The sequence below is a fragment of the Neolamprologus multifasciatus genome, chromosome 15 (assembly GCF_963576455.1).
Source record: "Neolamprologus multifasciatus chromosome 15, fNeoMul1.2, whole genome shotgun sequence".
Taxonomy (NCBI): Eukaryota; Metazoa; Chordata; class Actinopteri; order Cichliformes; family Cichlidae; genus Neolamprologus; species Neolamprologus multifasciatus.
This window is the reverse complement of record NC_140453.1, coordinates 13,491,469-13,509,795: the sequence shown is the minus strand read 5'-3', so window position 1 is coordinate 13,509,795 and position 18,327 is coordinate 13,491,469. Positions and strand designations below refer to the sequence as shown.

At 43.0% G+C, this 18,327-nt stretch overlaps 2 protein-coding genes across 3 annotated transcripts; both read left to right on the top strand.

Annotated features, from left to right (window-relative positions):
- The first annotated feature begins 1,574 nt into the window (after positions 1-1,574).
- On the top strand, positions 1,575-10,191 carry prdm1c (PR domain containing 1c, with ZNF domain). Of its 2 annotated transcripts, XM_085132557.1 has the most exons (8): positions 1,575-1,840; positions 3,457-3,708; positions 5,046-5,165; positions 6,136-6,388; positions 7,806-8,821; positions 8,982-9,110; positions 9,298-9,353; positions 9,493-9,717. In XM_085132557.1, the coding sequence occupies exons 1-8, from the start codon at positions 1,814-1,816 to the stop codon at positions 9,605-9,607; spliced, it is 1,968 nt and encodes a 655-aa protein (XP_084988683.1). In that variant the 5' UTR covers positions 1,575-1,813; the 3' UTR covers positions 9,608-9,717. The 2 variants fall into 2 exon arrangements, with proteins under 2 accessions (XP_084988683.1, XP_084988682.1); XM_085132556.1 differs by having other exon boundaries at positions 9,298-10,191.
- A 112-nt stretch (positions 10,192-10,303) lies between these two features.
- xkr5a (XK related 5a) lies at positions 10,304-17,019 on the top strand. Its single transcript, XM_085132558.1, has 7 exons — positions 10,304-12,089; positions 13,168-13,351; positions 13,547-13,731; positions 13,826-14,038; positions 14,371-14,540; positions 14,770-14,881; positions 15,358-17,019. Exons 1-7 carry the CDS (start codon positions 11,957-11,959, stop codon positions 16,299-16,301), a joined length of 1,941 nt encoding a protein of 646 aa, XP_084988684.1. The 5' UTR covers positions 10,304-11,956; the 3' UTR covers positions 16,302-17,019.
- Positions 17,020-18,327: the final 1,308 nt, after the last annotated feature.

The window sequence follows — 18,327 nt, the reverse complement described above, 5'->3', positions numbered from 1 at the left end:
CTAAACCAAGTTATAACCAGCTACACGGGCATATGTACAACCATACTCAAAAACCTCCACACGTACGTGTAAGTTTGTCTCCAGGGCCTGTACACAACTCAGACTAGAAGTCCATGCTGTCATTATGAGAATTACTCACACATACCTATGAGTAATAGACATAGTGTAGAGAAGGTCCAGATAAAGAGGCATTAGAGAGGAAGAGGAGGAGGTGGAGGAGAGGAGAGCTGAATAGAAGGTGATGAATGACATGACTGAAGGCAAAGAAAGAGAACGAAAGAGTGAGAGACAGAAGTGGATTTTAAATTACATGGTGGCTCATGTCAGCAGTCCTAATTAGTAGCTTGGTCAGGTGTGGTGAGTGGGCAGGAAGCATGAAAAGGACAAAACACCACAAAAACAAAGAAGAGTCTACAAGCGCCAGAATCCACTTGACATATGCCAGTGCATTATGAACCTCCCCAAATTGAAAGTGAATGTGACCAGTGTAGATGTTTAATGTGCCGTGTGGAATTAAGTTTACAGATAGGCGTACGGCGTGATGTTCAGAGCGTGGCGCGTGTCTAGCGCGTGGGTGACGAGAAAGAAAATTCTGACAGTTCCTGAGCTGGCTGGAAGCCGGCCAAATCAAATGTTGTGTTTGGAGAGAAGTCAAGAAGAGGAGGGAGCGGAGGTGGAGGTGAAAACAGGGCTGTAGATCTCAATCTTACCTGGGCATCAACAAATTCTGGACCTCCTCCCCAGTGAAGTAGTGTGTAGTGGCCGATTACAAATCTACATGCACCAGAACACACCCTCAAGAGTTTTCCATTTCTTTGTCTTTATCGCAGCTTATAAAGATTTCTAAGGTGTGACACTGCTTCTTGTTGCACCAGCTTGCATTTTAATTCCGAATAAGGTGTGCATGCACAATATAATCCAGAAACTGTCGTTGTGTATTTGTTTTCAGGATTCTCATTAGAAGTACCTATTTCATCATTCTTAGTATTACAGTGACATAATACCATAACAAGAAATTTGATTAATCTTATGGGTTTGTGTAACTAAAGCTCTGAAGCATCAAGTATCAATATGAATGAGTCAACCAAGCAAAGCAGACATATTTCTACTTACAGCTGTTTATTTGGTGATTTTTAATTTCTTGGTATGTAATAAAATTTATTGTCTATGTTTTTTTAACTGATGATCTTATTTAGCTACAGAACCTAGAGAACAATTGCTTCGTTTAAAAGACAGACGATGAAGTTTTACAGGTTGTTAAATCTCTATGTTGCTGTAACATACACGATTACGTGAATTACGACTAATCTGACTAACTTTAAACCTACAATTTACAAATAAATGATCTAATTTCCTCTGCACGTCCTTGGCTCTCTAACATAACACAGGTATGCCGTCTTGCAATCCACAACAGACCGAAAATGAAGATGCATTTGTTTGATCCGGACATAGCTGTGTGACAGCCTCCCTGGAGAAAGCCTCTTGCCTTGGGGCAAGAGTGTGACACACACACATGCACATGCACATGCACACACACACAAACACACTCCAAGGAGGAGTCATGGGGCAAAGGGGAGAGAGGGGGAGGGAGCATGAGAGGAAAGGGAGTGTATCTCTCTCTCTCTTACACTGTCAAACACACACACACGGTGTATGTGAGCAAGACTCACATACACTGACTGCTCGGTTGCGCAGTCAGTATACAGGTCTGCTCAGAGAGAGAGAGAGAGAGGAAGAGAAGACAAGAGGCAGAGAACAGCCACTGGTTGCTTCTAGACACTCAAGCTGAAGAAGGGCACAGACAGCCTGACCTATGTGTGGCTCCTCACAAGGCTTTAAAGTAAGTCTGCAACATCTGTCTCAGATCATCTTCTTAATTTTTACAGGAATAATATCGATTGTTCTATATTTTCAGCATGTTTAAGAAGGGTTAGACGTCTTTGGCTTGACTTTTCTTTTCTGCACTACGACACTCTCCCACAAAGTGCAATCTCAAAGTGTGCTTTCTAGAGACAGCCCGTTACATGTCGCCCCCGAGCCACAGCTGTGTGCTCTTGACTCATGTCTTGATTTTTCAAAATATATTTTCTGCTGTGTCACTTGGTTCAATGGTTTCGGAGTGAGCTGTCACACTTGTGACAGTCATTCCGAGTCAGCTGTGGTGACACTTCAGAGAAAAAAAAAATAAGGTGTAACATCATATATAAATCTCGTCTCTTTGAACTTTTATTTGCATTTGAGAATACGTTGACATTCTTTTGTTATTGCTGCATCTATGCCACTGAGTACAGTTTCTACCACTAGTGCTGAAAACAACAAAAAGATGAGTGGTGGGCTTTCTATCGCGGCTTACTGACTGTAGATTTATTTATACATAAATGTGGAGAATTTAGAATTGCTATCCCTTGCAGTCATTCCCTCAGGAGTGAAGTTTTGACTTGACTTTTTATCTCTCATCAGTAAGGAACTTAAGTCACATGAGTGTTTACCATATATTAGCAAGCACCAGGCTTATCTACCACTATCTCAGAGGCAAACTGATGAGTCTACAAAGGAAGAAGTTCTCAGACAACACATCTGAGTGTTGCCTTTTAATCACGAGCCTGCCATCCGCTTTTTCACTCTTCTTTATTTCAGTCTGGGAGCCGTATCTTTTGTCGCGGCTGAGTTGCCTGACAATCGCAATGTCGTGAGAAGGGAAAGAGTGAAAATAAGGGACAGAAAGAAAAGGAAACAGAGAGTAGAGTGGCACTTCTTTTCTTCGTTTTGACAATTAAGAGCAGTTGTTTAGGAAAGGGACCCACTTTGGGGCTGGCAATCAATGAGCAGATGTACTGCTTTTGTGCTTTTGATCAATTGGTGTTTTTTTGTTTTTGTTTTTTTACATGTGTCTTCATATTATGGGGTTTTTGTGGACTAAAATCAGGCATATCTCACTCTAGCAGCCCTTCTGTGGCTTTTTAATAAGGTAAATAGTCACTATAGTGTGTTAAGACCTGGCCGACAGCCAAGTCTCAGTCAGTTCGGAGGAAGTCTGGTTGATTCCCTGGTAGTGCGGGTTTCCTTGTGAAAGTGGTCCTGCTTCGGGGCTGACGTGCACAGGAACCTCTGTTATAGCCCCGGGGTTGTATTCTGAGTCACAGGATGTAAAGGACAGAGGGGGGGCCAATGGGACCTCAAACTTGAAGGTTCCACTTTGAAGTTTGTTTGTCCGGTGTTGGCAGTAGACGGGAAGGTTAGTTTCTCTACAGCATCACAACTGCCTCCTTCTCTATATCACACTTCACAATCTGGGACCTACTTTTAGATTCATTCAAAACTCAACTCGATTCTGCATCTGCTGTTTTATGAAAGAAAGGTTTGCCTTCCACCCTGTATAACCAAAAATAGCGTTTAATAATAAAATCAGATATAGAATCATAGGGATTTAAGAGCATTTTCCTTTATTTTCCATAGGCCGCCTCTTCATGTACCTCAATCATGTTAACCTCAGAGAAGTCAGCTCAAACTGTGGGTGCCACTGCAGCGATGCCAAGAAAACACGATGTTGATATGACATCATGGAGCGAGGCAGACTTCGAGGAGAACTGCACTTACATCGTGAAGGACCAACCTCTGGAAGGCGAGTCCGAAAACAATTGCAAGACACAAGCTGAGAGATCGTTGCCCAGGAACTTGGCCCTGAAACACTGCCACGACTCAGCAGAGGTACACAAGGCCTTCCGTGTTTGTTCTTTTACAAACAGGCAAGACATTTATGAAGACAAAAGTCCCAGTCCAAATATATCAAAGCAGCTATGTGATGTTTTTAGTAAATGACAATTCTTTGCGTCACTCCAACATCCTTCCATCCTCTCATCTATCCTCCAGTGGGAAGTACTTGACATATTGTTGTCTAATTTGAGCTTTTCCTCTCTGCTATGTGTATGTTGAAGCAAACACAGACACAATAGCCAAGCCTCTGGGCACTCAGCCTGAGGGCTCTATGATTAGTAGTTATCTTAGATTCCCATCCCTTTGTTCCAGCAGAAAATTACACCATTAGGCAAAAGCCCATAATATACATAATACCCTAAATGTTCTTCCAGGTAAAATATGTGTCATCTAGCATGGAGAATTATTTCCATCCTCTCATCTATAAATAAGTGAGTGGATAAGGAACTGACAATCATATAGTGTGGTAAATGCATGATAAAAGGTTAACCGCAAAGAACTAGTCATGAAAAGGAAACACTAAATTTCCTCTACAAAAAGTGTAGTGAAGGGAGATCAGAGGGAGTATCCCTGACATCTGCAGTAAAATACCTGCATTTACCACTTTGACCTTCTTATAAGAAATGTCCGGTTGACGCTAAAGAACAGGATACATGACAGTAATCTGTGACACAAGGGCAAGTCAAATGATGCCTTTAGACAAAGTCATTGAATGCAAGGACAAAAATATCTGGATAAACTAAAGACAAAACTGTAGGCCTTAGTCTATAGCAGTTGGGTCAGATACATACACTATGCAGTGTAAAGATGAAAGAGAAATACACTACCATCGCTTTAGGGCTTTTGCTTTTTGAACATGGAGCTCAAGGTGCTGGTTGGGGTGTGACCATGACACCTTATCCACTCTTCCCCACCCTGGAGGACTGAGACAGAGGACTGAGTTTCACACCTGGTAGTAGCAGAACAAGACTAGTAGTGAAATTTTAATATGGGAGAGAAACTAAAGATAACTTGGTCGATTGGCTTATTAAATATTTAACTTGTGAAGGAGAGAAAGCATTCAGTCACAGCCTCTGAAAATCCTCTCGGCCTGTATATTATAAAACAAGGACAACCTGCTTAATTGCCTTTTTCCTTTTTTCCACATAAGTGTCTCCAGGGGACAAAAATATTCAGTGAATTGACCAGATTCTTTGGAGGCTGTATTCCAAAGAATCTCATCTATCTTAGGATGTTTTAACAACTAAACGTGCATTTAACTGCTCGCTCAGATCTTCAGTTTTATTAACTGACCTGCTGTTTGACGATTATGTGCTCTCTTTGTTTAACAGGTGCTTGGGGTGATGACTAAGGAGATCATTCCGAAGGGAACACGTTTTGGCCCTTTGGTGGGGGAGAGCTACACCAACGAAACTCTGCCGAAAGACGCCGACAGGAAGTATTTTTGGAGGGTAAGCAAGCCTCATGTGAGACTCTGCAAACTTAAATGTTAAATTCAATGATGTGCCTTTCAGAACTGTTCACATCCTGTATCTCTGACTGACTGGAGATGCTGCTTTGGCTATGTCGTGGCACGAGTTAGCAAATGTGGTCAACGTCTGACATCCTGTCAATGTATGAGTCAAATTTGTCAATGGTCTGGTGTTTTTAAATGCCATTTGACTTGATAGCTTTCAAAAGTGCATACACCATATATGTCAGTGTGTTTGCCCATTCTGTGCGCTTCTGTCTGAGGTCTTTCTCTCTCTCTCTCTCTCTCTCACACACACACACACACGCACAAGCACACACAGCTGTTTGGTTTCAGTGACGCAGCGGTTCTCCTGTGTCTTCGCTTCTCACAGTAGTGGTATCACTGCCAGTAAATACACCATACACATGTCCGCACTTCTCCAAACTAACAAACTCTCACACTGACTAAGCAAGGAAGTGGCTTCAAGCCTGAGAACTGTTTATGTTACACATTCAGCAGCATCAGGGCATCTTCCATTGCACACATGCTCCTGAGTAATTCTATAGCATACACTCAGCAACCTTGACATCATGCAACTCCAACCAAAATTTTGCAACAGTCTGACAATTTGTTAATAATACAGCCATGACTCAAGCAACAGCACAGAAAGAACACTTTTGTACAATCGCAAAGGGAGGAGGTGATTAACACCGTGAATGTAACAGGTGAGAGTAAGGAGTGGGTGAAACAGTATACCCAATACTACAATCCAGTCATACAGAGAAATTCTTTTTGAGTGTTCCCTTTGTAACTCATATTGTGTGCTGCAAAGACTTGCGCCTATCCAACATGAAAGAAATTACAGCATTTACCATAAAGGCACGAGGAAACTGTGACTTCATGGTTTCAGGTTCACTTCTAATAATCAAGTGAATTATTTCTGATCTCTTGTTCTGCTCACGCTATAGGTCTTCTCAGAGGGGTGCTTACACCACATTCTGGATGGGCTGAATGAAGAGCGGAGCAACTGGATGCGTTACGTCAATCCAGCATGCTCTGTGGAAGAGCAGAACCTGGTTGCATGCCAGAGTGGCTTGGACATCTTTTTCTACACCACCAAACGACTTCAGCCAGGCCAGGAGCTTCTGGTGTGGTACTGCTCTGAGTTTGCCCAGCGTTGTAACTACCCTCCACTGGGACAGCTTGCTATTGACAAAAACGGTGAGTGCGTGCGTTTTTGTGTGTGTTGTCAATTTAGGAATGCGCAAGGACCGAGTGCTGCTGAAGTCAACAGAAACTAACACGGTGCCCACGCATCGAGACGTATCTGGTTTGTTCTGTCATTGTTAAGTAAGGCCCCCAGTCAAAACGCCAGCCGACTGACACACTCTTTGTGTAGGTGTTTAAGAACTTACTCCGTCACACCCATAGCTCCTTTGTTGACGCAGAAGACAAAGGAGGATAGTGGAGACTTGAAAGCAGAGAAGAGCTGTCTCCAGGTGCAGCAGCAGTACTGGCGTAAGATGAGACCAATTTCAGGATTTTAAGCAATGTTTCAGTTTCCCTTTTAAACTCCCACATAGAAGGCTGCCGGCAGCTCATTCAGCCAGACAGCATTTGGCATTCATTCACAAACAGTAGGAATGTGCATGCTAGCAGAAAGACCACGCAGAAAAATACTAATTCAAACACAGTCACAAAAAGAGGCCGCTAGGTGTGCTGATGGCACTCTGGCACGACTCCCTTTATTTATTTGGTTCTTAAGGAGGAAGTGAGGTAGGAATTTCTCCACTGACTACTTGAACTTCCTGACAAGGTGACCTGCTGACAGATTGATATCTCACTCAGTGTTGGCTGTTTGTTTGCTGAGAGCTGGCCTCCCTGGAGTGGGGGCAGGGTAACCTGGGAGTGAACAAAAGATAAGAGATTTGCTGTTTGTGTGGGTTGTGGGTTAATTGTGTCTAAAAGTAGGTGAAATGTACATGCAAACCACTGTATTTGGTCTTCCTCTCTGTTGTCAGTTTGAGTCCCTTGCTTATCCTGTGGTAAAGTCAGTGAAGCAGTACCTTTTTTAACTAGATAAAATGCAGATTTCAATCCAGATTTTCCATCCAATTTATAAAATCATTCCTATCTGTTTGGAAGCTGTAGTTTATTTGTCACTTCAAAATGACAAGTTGTTTTTTGTCTCCTGTACACTGTGTATCCTGTCTGGCTTGTGACAGAAAATACACCTTCAACTGCCCAGCCCTCTAATGCAAATAGCACACTGTATCCACTGACTCTTGCTCTCTGTGCTATCTGTATCATGATCAGATCCCCATTGTTTCATTTCTGGTGTCCACTTTAACAGAGTGCAAAGGTCAGGGACATTCAAACAGTCGCATCTGATAAAAAAAAAAGTGCATCTCCTGAAGTTTAAAGTAAATTGTTTGTCTAGCGTAGGTACTTTTGAAAGCAAACGTGCATAGTGATTAAGAAAGAAAACATACAACACGTCTGCTTGATAAGACGAATATGTGCTTGTATGGCTGCATGTGTCAGTTAGTTGAACGATGATAATGTTACATCTAGTGTATGTTAAGAAATGAGTTTCCTGTCTCTGACGATCTTTCTCTATTGCTTATCTGTCTAACAGAACAGAGTCCAGCGCAGAAGACAACAAGGAAACGAGGTCATACGGTCTCTGAAATCCTACAAGACGACCTCTCCAAATCCCCTTCTACCTGCATCAGACGTGTGGACAGTTTTTTGCCTCAGACAAATGTCTCAGCAGATTTTCCTTTATGTCCCAGTGTTGTCTACCCACCTCAGCCTATCTCCAAATCTATGCATGCTAATAGATATGCATTTTTACCACCTCTGCCATCCTGTAGCCCTCCAGCTGCCAAAAGGCCAGCACTAAGCATTCCTGTCCCTGCTAATGTCCACTTTGCCTTTCAGCACAGTCAAGGCCCTCCCGTAGCAAAGCCTTACCAAGATCCTTGTATGCCCGATATCGCTAATTCTACTCTAATGCACGGCCCCTATCTACTCCCCCACTACTCGCTTGGCCTCCTACCTCATTCATATCCATTCTATCGTGATCGACTGAAACCTCACTTGGCAGTCTCACCCCATGTATCGCCCTTTCACAACTATGCACATTTTCAATCGCCTTTAACCAGTGGTTGCAAAGACTTGACACGTGCACTTTCTGATTCCAAACCAGACCTCTTTCTTTCACCAATCCGTGAGCACAGAGACAACAAGGACCTCATATCCAAAAGAAGAGCCTACCTCAGCATACCCTCACACGACCTCAGAGATTTCAAACACTCCCCTCCCACCAACGTTCACACAGGCCTCGCTGTGCCTGCCACATCCACCGCCTCATCTATGGTCACTAAAATCCGTGAAGCACAGCCGTCTCTCGCACCTGGAGGATGCTCGCCGCAAGAGGGAATGGCAGCCTCCTCAAACTGCCTCCCTTCCAATTTTACCTCTGCCACTCAAAGTGAAGCTGAGGATGCAATGGACCTAAGCAAGACAAAGCAAAGTGGGCAGACAATTGGCTACAAGACCCTGTCTTACCCTCTGATGAGGCAGAATGGAAAGATCCGATATGAATGCAACATCTGTGGAAAGGTCTTTGGGCAGCTGTCTAACCTTAAGGTTAGTTGCTCTTCAACACATTAAAGCAGTGTGAAAGAAAATGACAACCACCAGTTGAATACAGTGACCGGAGTATAGTATAATTGAATTAACCGGTTCCTCTGATTTCCTGAGTTTGATCGATAACAAATAAATTATCATATCTCCGACATCTTCTCAGGTTCATCTGCGAGTACACAGCGGGGAGCGTCCCTTCAGGTGTCAGACCTGCAATAAGAACTTCACGCAGCTAGCACACTTGCAGAAACACTATCTGGTTCACACAGGAGAAAAGCCCCATGAATGCAAGGTAAGGCTGCAGCTGTCGGAAATTGCTGGAAAGCATTAGACGCCTTATATCACTCTCATAATAAATACGTAGGTGGACTAAAAGTTTGTACGTCAGAAACAAAACATCGAAACATCGCAGAGGTTATGTGACTAAGAACAAAATAAAGACTCATACAAAGATTCCTCTCTGCTGTGTTTTTACATAGGTGTGCCACAAGCGATTCAGCAGCACTAGTAACTTGAAGACCCACCAGCGGCTACACTCAGGAGAGAAGCCTTACCATTGCAAGCTCTGCCCTGCTCGCTTTACTCAGTTCATCCACCTCAAACTCCACAAGCGCCTCCACACTGGCGAGCGACCACACCGCTGTCCTCACTGCTCCTGTTCCTATCTCCATTACTGCAGCCTCCAAGTGCACCTCCAAGGCTTCTGCCCACTCTTGCCCTTGGCCTCACACAGATACTCGTCAGAGGAGCTATGTCGAGTTAACTCTGAGATTGAGAGGTTTGACATGAGTGAGGCAGCAGAAGAGCTTGAAGCCATGGCTGCAGAGGTTGATATGGACAAGGGGAATGTTACCGACCTAATACAGAAGATAGAGACCTGTGTCTCGGGCCACCGGGATGCTGACAGAGGGGAGTCTGAGAGAACCAACTACAAATCAGCAAAAGAGCGCTCGGGTGTTCAGCTGCATCACAGCAGTCCTGTACCTCTTCATTCAGCCAGCATCAAGCTGGAGTCAAGCTGCATATCAGAGTCCTAAGACAGCCCTGCTAATCCATCCATATAATCCTTACAGGTCAACTCAGCAGCTGTCTGTTACTGCCCTATTTGAAGTAAAGCCTTATCTCAAGCATGGATTTCCTAGCCTATACTCTACGTAGACCGCAGCATGTGAAAAATCGAGACTTAACCAGCCTGTCCTGGAAAAAGTGACTTTTTTTTTATTAAATGTATAGATCTTTGTTAATTTATTCAATTACTTTTAATCTAAAATGTACAAAAAAACAACGCATTTTTTGATATTTTGATTTTTATATCTCTGGAATGTCTTGATGGAACAACTACACGTGTGATTATGCATTAAAAATAACAAAGATGTTTGCTTTAAAATGTGTTTTTTAGCGTGAGACTGAATGTTTCTGTTTGTGTATGTATGCGTAATTGTGTCCCGTGATTCACGTAACTATTACTGTACAAGCATGACTTTATAATGTAAGTGGGTTAAGCACTGAAATGACAGCAAAAAGAAACCTCAACTTGCCTTCTGGGTGAGTATACAGTGCTGAATCGGAGTTGCAGATAAACATCCTGTTATGAGTCTTGGGATACTCACAACCAGTAAATACCAAGCCGTCATCATGGAAGGAAAAAAAACACACACACACACAAAATTGAACAAGATTATCTTCATGATCAATATCCTGTGAATAATTTTATCCACGTATATCTATATTTGAGTTTTGGTATTAGGCAGTTGTCAGACATTTCACCCACAATGTATGACTCCACAGTTTTAGTAAGACATATAAATGAATTAAAACTCAAACAAAGAGAACAAAACAGACTTAAGATGACTACTTTTATTCACAATGAACGCTGATTCGTATAGCGCAGGCTTGTGAATAAAACTGCAACCATATCTCTATATTAACAGAGCTATACTTGCTATACTCAAGAATTATTACAGGATTTTCTATCCAGTATCCTTCTGTGGTTCTTTTACTACAACCTAAAATAGTGTAGTTGTGGAAAAGGTTAAAAAAGTGCCAATTTATGCGAGTGATGATGAGGTAATGGGGCTCTTGTAAACTGCTCTGGAGCTTTTCTCCATTTAAGAAAGTAAATTAAAGAAGTGGTGGGTCAAGTAGGTGTCATTAATGGCTTTCAAAATGACACAATCGTGACACAGTCCTCGAAATATGGGGCGTAGAACTACTGTAAGTGGTGCATGAACTATTAAAGAAAGACTCCAGCTGTTGTCATGACCTTCAATTAATTGAAATTAAATCTTCCTTTTTATTCAGTGTTTATTATTTAAAACTTGATTTTACCAGGAAGCCCCATTAGATTAAAACCTGTTGGAGTTTGTTTTTTTTTCAAAGTGACAAAAAAATTGTTAAAACAAATATAACATGAATGCACATAAAGTAGAAAATAAATAAATTAATAAATAAAGCAAATCAGAGTCAACAAGTAACACAAGTCCTGCTTATGAATAGCAACTGCAGTATTCTTCCACAGAAGTCGTTATCTTAGGGCTAAACTCTACCAGAGAGACGGAAGCATTCAGATTTGGTGTACTCTTAAGGTTAAGTCATGATCAAGTGCCAAAATAGAAAACACTATTCGGCCTAGACAGCGTTAACACACATAATATGGGAGCTTTTTCTGCTTTTGGCCCCTTGAAACCCGATTATAAAGGACACAGAGATGTGCACCGGTGTGATGTGGGGGATGAACTTTATTTATTGTTCTAAAGTCGGGCATGGCAGACAAAAAACGCACCAGAACCACAGCTGTAAACAGCGCTCACCGTGACCTGCGACCTCCACATGCAAGGAAATTCACGCTCAGATCAGTCTGCTGTTCACCAGTCTACCAAGTAAGATGCAGCACCGCCTTTACAAAAAATTTGAAGAAATAGACCGTGATGCAGAAAAGGTTTCCACGGTGGAGGGAGGAGAGGCTCGCTAAACTGATGCACCTTTAAACCGTGCTGTGACGTCAGATATTTTGACAGGAGGCAGGCAGCGGGAGAAGAAGAAGAAGAGGAGGAGGAGGAGAGCGGATGTACCAAGCGGGGGCCAAAGGATGCCCAGGATAATGTCATCGGTGTGTCCTCCTTCACACCTCTCCGCATCATGATAAACGCCGCAGGAGCGGTCGCCCGCAGGATACCGTCGGCGGCGCGGCGGAGCGGGTGCTGGATAGCGTGGTGCCAAGCGGTCCTGCTCGCCGTGTCTGGGCTGGTTATTGTGGCCGAACGGAGCGCTCGTAAGTGGGGATTCCAAGCGCTAGCGGGCTGCTAGCTTGCTTGCCGTGTTGAAACTCAACCTCGTGGAAAATAGATGTTGGGCTTTCTTTTTCTTTTCCTTTTCTTTTGCCGTAATGTGATTGAAAATGATGCTACGTGCTGGAGCCGTCTCAGCTGCGGCCGTACTTCACGGTAGAAGAAGCACATTTGGAGATGCTATGACACAGCCGTTAGTACTGAACGGGAAAACATAGCTGAATTCCGTGTGCACTGCAATCCAATATCGGCGTTGGTTAGTCCACCTTTGTTGGCCAAACTGGGCCCCCCGAGAACTCCCGTGATCGTAAAACAGGATAACACAGCCTATTAGTTATTGAATTTAACTAGTGACTTTAATGAAGTGTTACTAAATTGCCGTCGCTGATCAATATTCGCATAATGCCCAACTTTTAAATTATAATTCTCCACCTTACACCTCCCCCAAAATATGATTGAACATAATAAACACTTGTTTTTCCCAAGTCATTTTTTGCACATCTAGGATCTGTATTGAAAACAAGGTGTAGCACAGCGTTATGATTTCCTGACTGTGCAGATCAATCGGGCAAGGTCAGGACACCAGGAGGATACCTGGCTGTGTACAGAGTGTGCCCTTGTCTTCAGCAAGTATACCATTACCAGAAGATAAAAATACTGTGCCTGAGTTTCACACATTAGACATTCTGCCATAATTAAAATTTTAAAAAGTGAATGCGTGCATAAATGAATGGCTATTTAGATTATCAGTAGAGTGGCACATTGATAAAGCTGTACCAGTGAAGCTAAGAAATAGCTAATGGCTGTTTTAAAGTGGTGTGGAATGACTCTGGTGTCTTTTTTGTGAGCTTGCGCCATCCCATTAGAAGAGTTTCTCTTAAAGCTAAATTTACTTAGTGAAGCATGCATTTCTCATGACTCTGCAGCTTTAAATATGGCCTCACTAGTGCTGGGTTTAGTGAGCTGTGTGTCCTTTAAAATCTGAATAACTGGAATCACAAAATACTGACACCATTGTGCATCTCGGTGTTTGTTCTTTATCTGTGTGTGTTTGTGTGTCAGTGATCTACTGTATAGGGTTTTACCTTTGGAATGAGGAGACACAGTGGGCAGGCCTCACACTTGGCCTCTTCCTACCGGGGACAGCAGTCCAGCTGCTAAGTGTGAAGTGGTACTATGATGATGGTGATGACAGGCGATGCTACCTCTCTGTTATACACATCCTGCACTTGGGCATCTTCAAAAGGTAAGCTTGTTTTTTCCATTCGATGTGCTTTACGTAGATACATTACAAAAGTAGACTATGTTTATAAAATGTAATAATTTTTAGTTTTTGTTAAAGGCAAAAAAAGGGCCAAAAAAAAATTCACATCACTCTGAAGCCTTACTGAGTCGGTTATATTTTATGCCTCCTCTGGTTTTTGTCTCCATCTTTTGGCAGGTTGTGGGACTGCATGAGGTCTGTGCTGCGCATGCAGGGCTCAGTGGCTGATCTGGGAGCTGCTGTTATGCAGCAGGCAGATGTTGCTGCCCTTTGGCTGCTGGAAGCCCTTGTCCTCACGCTGCCTCAGAGCCTGCTGCAGGCGTACATCGTGGTGTCTACTGATGTGGGCATTGCATCACCAGGTAATTTTATGTTTAGTTGAATCACGGGATCCGTGTGATGTTTATGGCCTGTAACTTGTTATATTACATTTTTTTATGCATGTTTTATCTACAGTGGCGTATTGCTGTGGCCTGTGTGTGCTGTCTATTGCGTGGGCCCTGGTGCTGTACAGCCGAGCCTGCTGTCTGATAAGGCCAGGCCACCTGGCCATGCCTCCAGCAGCCCTGCTGTGCCAGCTGGTGTGGAGGGCATGCATGCTGGGTGCCAGGGTGACCTGCCTCACATTCTTTGCCAGGGTTTTTAATTGGTGGGTTTGTGGAGTAGCAGGTGAGCACTGAGAAGCGACTTTTATTTTGTTAAGACACTTGAAAGCCGAAGAAAGTGTACAGTTATATTAAACTAGTACATTACATTAAAGGGTACAGGAGACTCAATGACTAGTACACGCACAGATTTCCATGTATTTTATGACTTTGAGCTTAAAAAAAACCCATTTTCTATTAACTCACATTTAACCACTGAGTTATGTAATTATCCTCAGAGCACTGTGACATGTCCTCTTGATCCAGTTTTCTGTTTCGCCTCTGCATCAGCGTTGCACACTGTATATGGATCCTGCGTTGCACTTGTAGACCTTCTATTTTTATGTTAACCTTCAGGTTTTCACTGGCTCACGGCCTCCTTTTGGCTGGTATCACAGCAACCAGACATCTGCACCGGCCCCTGGTGTTGGCGTGCTTTTAATGGCGTCATGGGGCTCATCCACGTCTTCCTCTTCCTCAACGTCAAAGATGGACCCTCGCGCTTCCGCATGGCCAGTTTTTATGCAGTATGGCACGAGTTAAAGTTATTATTCTTCAACTTTTCTTTTTTTTTTTTCTGTTTTCATTATGTTGTTTTGTGCAGCTTTGTCTCATCTGCCTACTCACAGGGCAGCAGGGACAAACAGATATAGATGCATAAGTTTGCAATGTCATCCTCACCTCTGTGTGCTAAGCCCACAGTGACGTAAAGCTGTCTACAGATGACTGATGGTGCGACCTTCTCTCCTTCTTCAGTTCATGCTTGTAGAGAACGCCACTCTGCTGCTGGCCGCCTCTGACTTCCTGAGCGAAGCATCATGGGACAGCATGACCCTTCCCACCACTGTGCTGTGTGGCTTTCTCCTCGGTGAGTCATTCGTTTCTAGAGAATTTGCTGTTTGTATTGGGACATTAGTCATAGTTAGAATAATGTCACGCTGTTTATTAGTTTCTGTCATACCTAAGCGATAAATCCCCCCGTGTTTATTCACAAATTCTTAGAGGTATTGTTGTACAACAAACATAGCTACCGATATGCTGCCCTACTTGCAATACTCTTTATTTGTGAGATTTTACTGTGCAGGATATTGTAAATCTCTTTATCTGAATACGTAAGAGTGGAGATGGGATCGTAAGATGGCAAAAAATAAGTGAAACCTTGAATTTTTTGTGTGAGGTTGATATGCACGATAGAATTAATATAGTAACAGCCAGAGTGACTGTTGTGATCTCTGCTGCAGCCTCCCTCTGTGATTCAGACTGTGCAGTCAGCTAATTGCTTGTGAAAGGCCAAAACATACCTGGGCCACTAAAATCAATATTTCCTATTCCTTTGTTTCTTAGGTGCTACCTCTCTTGTCCTATACTACCGGTTCCTGCACCCCAAGTCCACAGAGATCTCCCAGGGAACAAACCACAACCACATGGGCAGTACATGCATAGAACAAGGGGAGTCCTCCTTCTCTCTTGGGGACAAAAGTTTGCCAGCTCATTCTATTCAAAACCATGGCAGCTTCTCCCTCTCAGGTGTTGCTGGTTCTCTGCTGGAGCATCCAGGGAACTGCGGGGGCAGGCCTAACAGCTCCTGTCCGTGTTACCACCACCACTGGCTCTTGATCCGCCTTGCTCTGAAAACAGGAGATCTTGGTAAAATCAACAGGGCGTATGGGGCTGGGGGAGCAGCGGCCATACTAGACATAGAGGAGTACAACCAAGAATTTAAAAGTAACGAGGGCATCACAATTACAGCTGGAGGAAGCTGTGAGGGTGTCTCCACCTCCGAGTCTCAGGGGAAAGGTCTGGCACCCCTCTCGGACTGTAAAGACGAGTTCCAGAGCGTAAGCGAACCCACGTCGACCGAACAACCGGAAGAAGACGACAGTCTGGAGATGGAGAGCCCAATGGAGTCGCCCACATCGGATTTCAAACGCAGCTCACCAGAGGGTAAATCAATGTTTGGAGACAGCCCAGAGCCCTATTTCTGCCCTACAGAATCAAGTTCAACCTTATACTTCAGCGCCGATCCCCAATCTCCAAGCAGCGCCAGTAACCCCCGTTTGGACCGGGACCTTGGGGCTCTGGAGCAAGGCGTTCGCCTCAACTCAATCCCTAGTGATCCAGCCCTTCACAGAGACGTCCGTGGACTCATGGGCCGGGTTGGACCACGATGTATTTCCACCCCTAAATTGGACTCAGGAGTGTTAGACTCCCCTTCCAGTGTCCCTCATCTTAAAGGTCCAAGAAAGCAGCTCATATTGTCCCGAAGGGATGAGGATGAACACTTCTAGCTTACATGTGACAGAATCAGGGAAGAAGTAAAAACGTATCCAACATTAAAGGAGTACACCAGCTTTTAAAGGGAGTGCTTTTTCAGCAGTCCAGCATTGTAGAATTAGAAAGCTGGCAGTAATTTCTCCTTTTGTCTATACACATATATTTAGTGCACTGTGGGGCGTATGCAACAATTGTGGAATAATCCTCTCAAAGCATAAACGATTTTCTACAAAAGCATTCCTTTGCCCAAAAGCCGGACACAGAGTAAAGCCTTCAGTAGAGCTCATTTACCACAAAGGTTGTGTGTAGAGCTCAGACACACCTTCTGCCTGATGTTCGGCTGGCATTTTCATTCTTTTGGTGACAGTGAACTTAAGCCTCAAGAATAATAACAATTATACTGTGCAACAAAATGAACACCGGTCGGTCAAGACCGGAATAACGTAATAAGGAAGTAGGCATTAGTTGTATCAATAAACATCAAGTACGCAGATGCTTCACGATCTTAAAAAAGGGGATGATCTCTTTAATACGCACTAAAACTGCTGTTACTCATGTCAGTTGCCAGCAACTATGAAAATAGAGAAACTAATCCTGTATCTTTCAATGGCCGGAGTGTCTGACCTCTGAATCATAACCATCTCACTATAAGCCAGAGCCTTTTGGCTTCCTAAAAGCACAAATATCTACTGTATCATATGTCTGTTGCTGTGATGCTGTGATTTTTTTTTTCTTCTTTTTTTTTTTATCAAAAAAACAAAACAAAACAAAAAACCGAACTTATCTGAGAATCAAAGTGTATCTTTTGTATGATGTTAACAGGCATCGCTTTGAGCAGGGCTGGTGTGTCGGCCTAGGGAAACTGTTTGATGTGTTGATTTACATGTTGACCATGTAATTTGCGGAATTGTTTTTGCAATTTACGTTTTGTTGGAAATGAAACAATGTCTCAGGCACTAACGTCTCAAAGCTTTCATATGTTCTGCAACAAAGTGAAAAGATGCTTATGAGATATTTGTGGTGATTTTTTTTGTATGTGCTCTTGATTACTATTGGCAGGGGCCAAATGTACTTTGCCCCTTATTGTGTTCTGTAACAGGATTAAAGTCCACTAACAAAGCAGTGAAATTATGCTGGGTTTTCTCTCATGCCCAGCTGACTGCCTATATGACATTTTGAACTGTGAAGTGTAAAGCCACTGGTGGCTCTGAATAAGCAATAAATACAGTACATGTTTAGGTGAGTGGAGTGAAGATGTGTCGAGTGTTTTATTTTTTTGAGCAAAGTACATGGAACATCCATGGAAATATAGTATATAAAGTGGGGAAAGAACTTGTTTTTTTACAATTCTAATCACCTTTTAAGTTAACATTTGAGATGGCCAGCTATCTTAGGCAAGCTTTCTTGGAATTTAGGCTCCTGAAGGAGACTTCAGAAATAATTCTACAGGCTTCTTGAAGGACATTCAAAGCTCTTCTTTGGATGTTGGCTGCCTTTTGTTCCGTTTTATGTCAAGATGATCCCACACCGTTAGTGTTTTATTGTGTTTTTTCTGTCCGGTTATGCTTTTATTGCACTGAAAGTGTGTTTGAGATCATTGTCATGCTGAAAAATGAAGCTCTTGCCAATCAGATGCTTTCTAGGATTGCATAGTAAATCATAATCAGTATTTTTCTGTGTTCAAAATTCTTTTGACAGGATCTCCAACACCACCGAGTAAAATACAGCCCGAAATCATGACAGAACCTCCACCATGTTTTACAAATGGCTGTAGACACTGTAGGCTGTAGGCTTCAAGTAAGTAATTCTTTATTTAAAAAGCCATCCCTCGACACAGCTGTTTAGCTAATTATAGGCCAATCACCAACCTTCCTTTTATCTCAAAAGTTCTTGAGTCAACGAACTGAAAGGAATGGTTTATTTGAAGAGTTTCAGTCAGGTTTCAGAATGCATCACAGTACAAAAACAGCATTAGTGAAGGTAACAAAAGCTCTTATGGTCCCTGACAGTGGACCTCATCTTTGTGCTTGTCCTGGAAGA

Coding starts and splice junctions, on each gene's coding strand:
- prdm1c (XM_085132556.1), top strand. CDS start 1,814: ATGTGTGGCTCCTCACAAGGCTTTAAA. Junction 3,709..5,045: donor ACTGCCACGACTCAGCAGAG/GTACACAAGGCC, acceptor TTTGTTTAACAG/GTGCTTGGGGTGATGACTAA. Junction 6,389..7,805: donor GCTTGCTATTGACAAAAACG/GTGAGTGCGTGC, acceptor TCTGTCTAACAG/AACAGAGTCCAGCGCAGAAG.
- xkr5a (XM_085132558.1), top strand. CDS start 11,957: ATGATAAACGCCGCAGGAGCGGTCGCCCGCAGGATACCGTCGGCGGCG. Junction 13,732..13,825: donor TGTGGGCATTGCATCACCAG/GTAATTTTATGT, acceptor TTTTATCTACAG/TGGCGTATTGCTGTGGCCTG. Junction 14,541..14,769: donor GCATGGCCAGTTTTTATGCA/GTATGGCACGAG, acceptor CTCCTTCTTCAG/TTCATGCTTGTAGAGAACGC.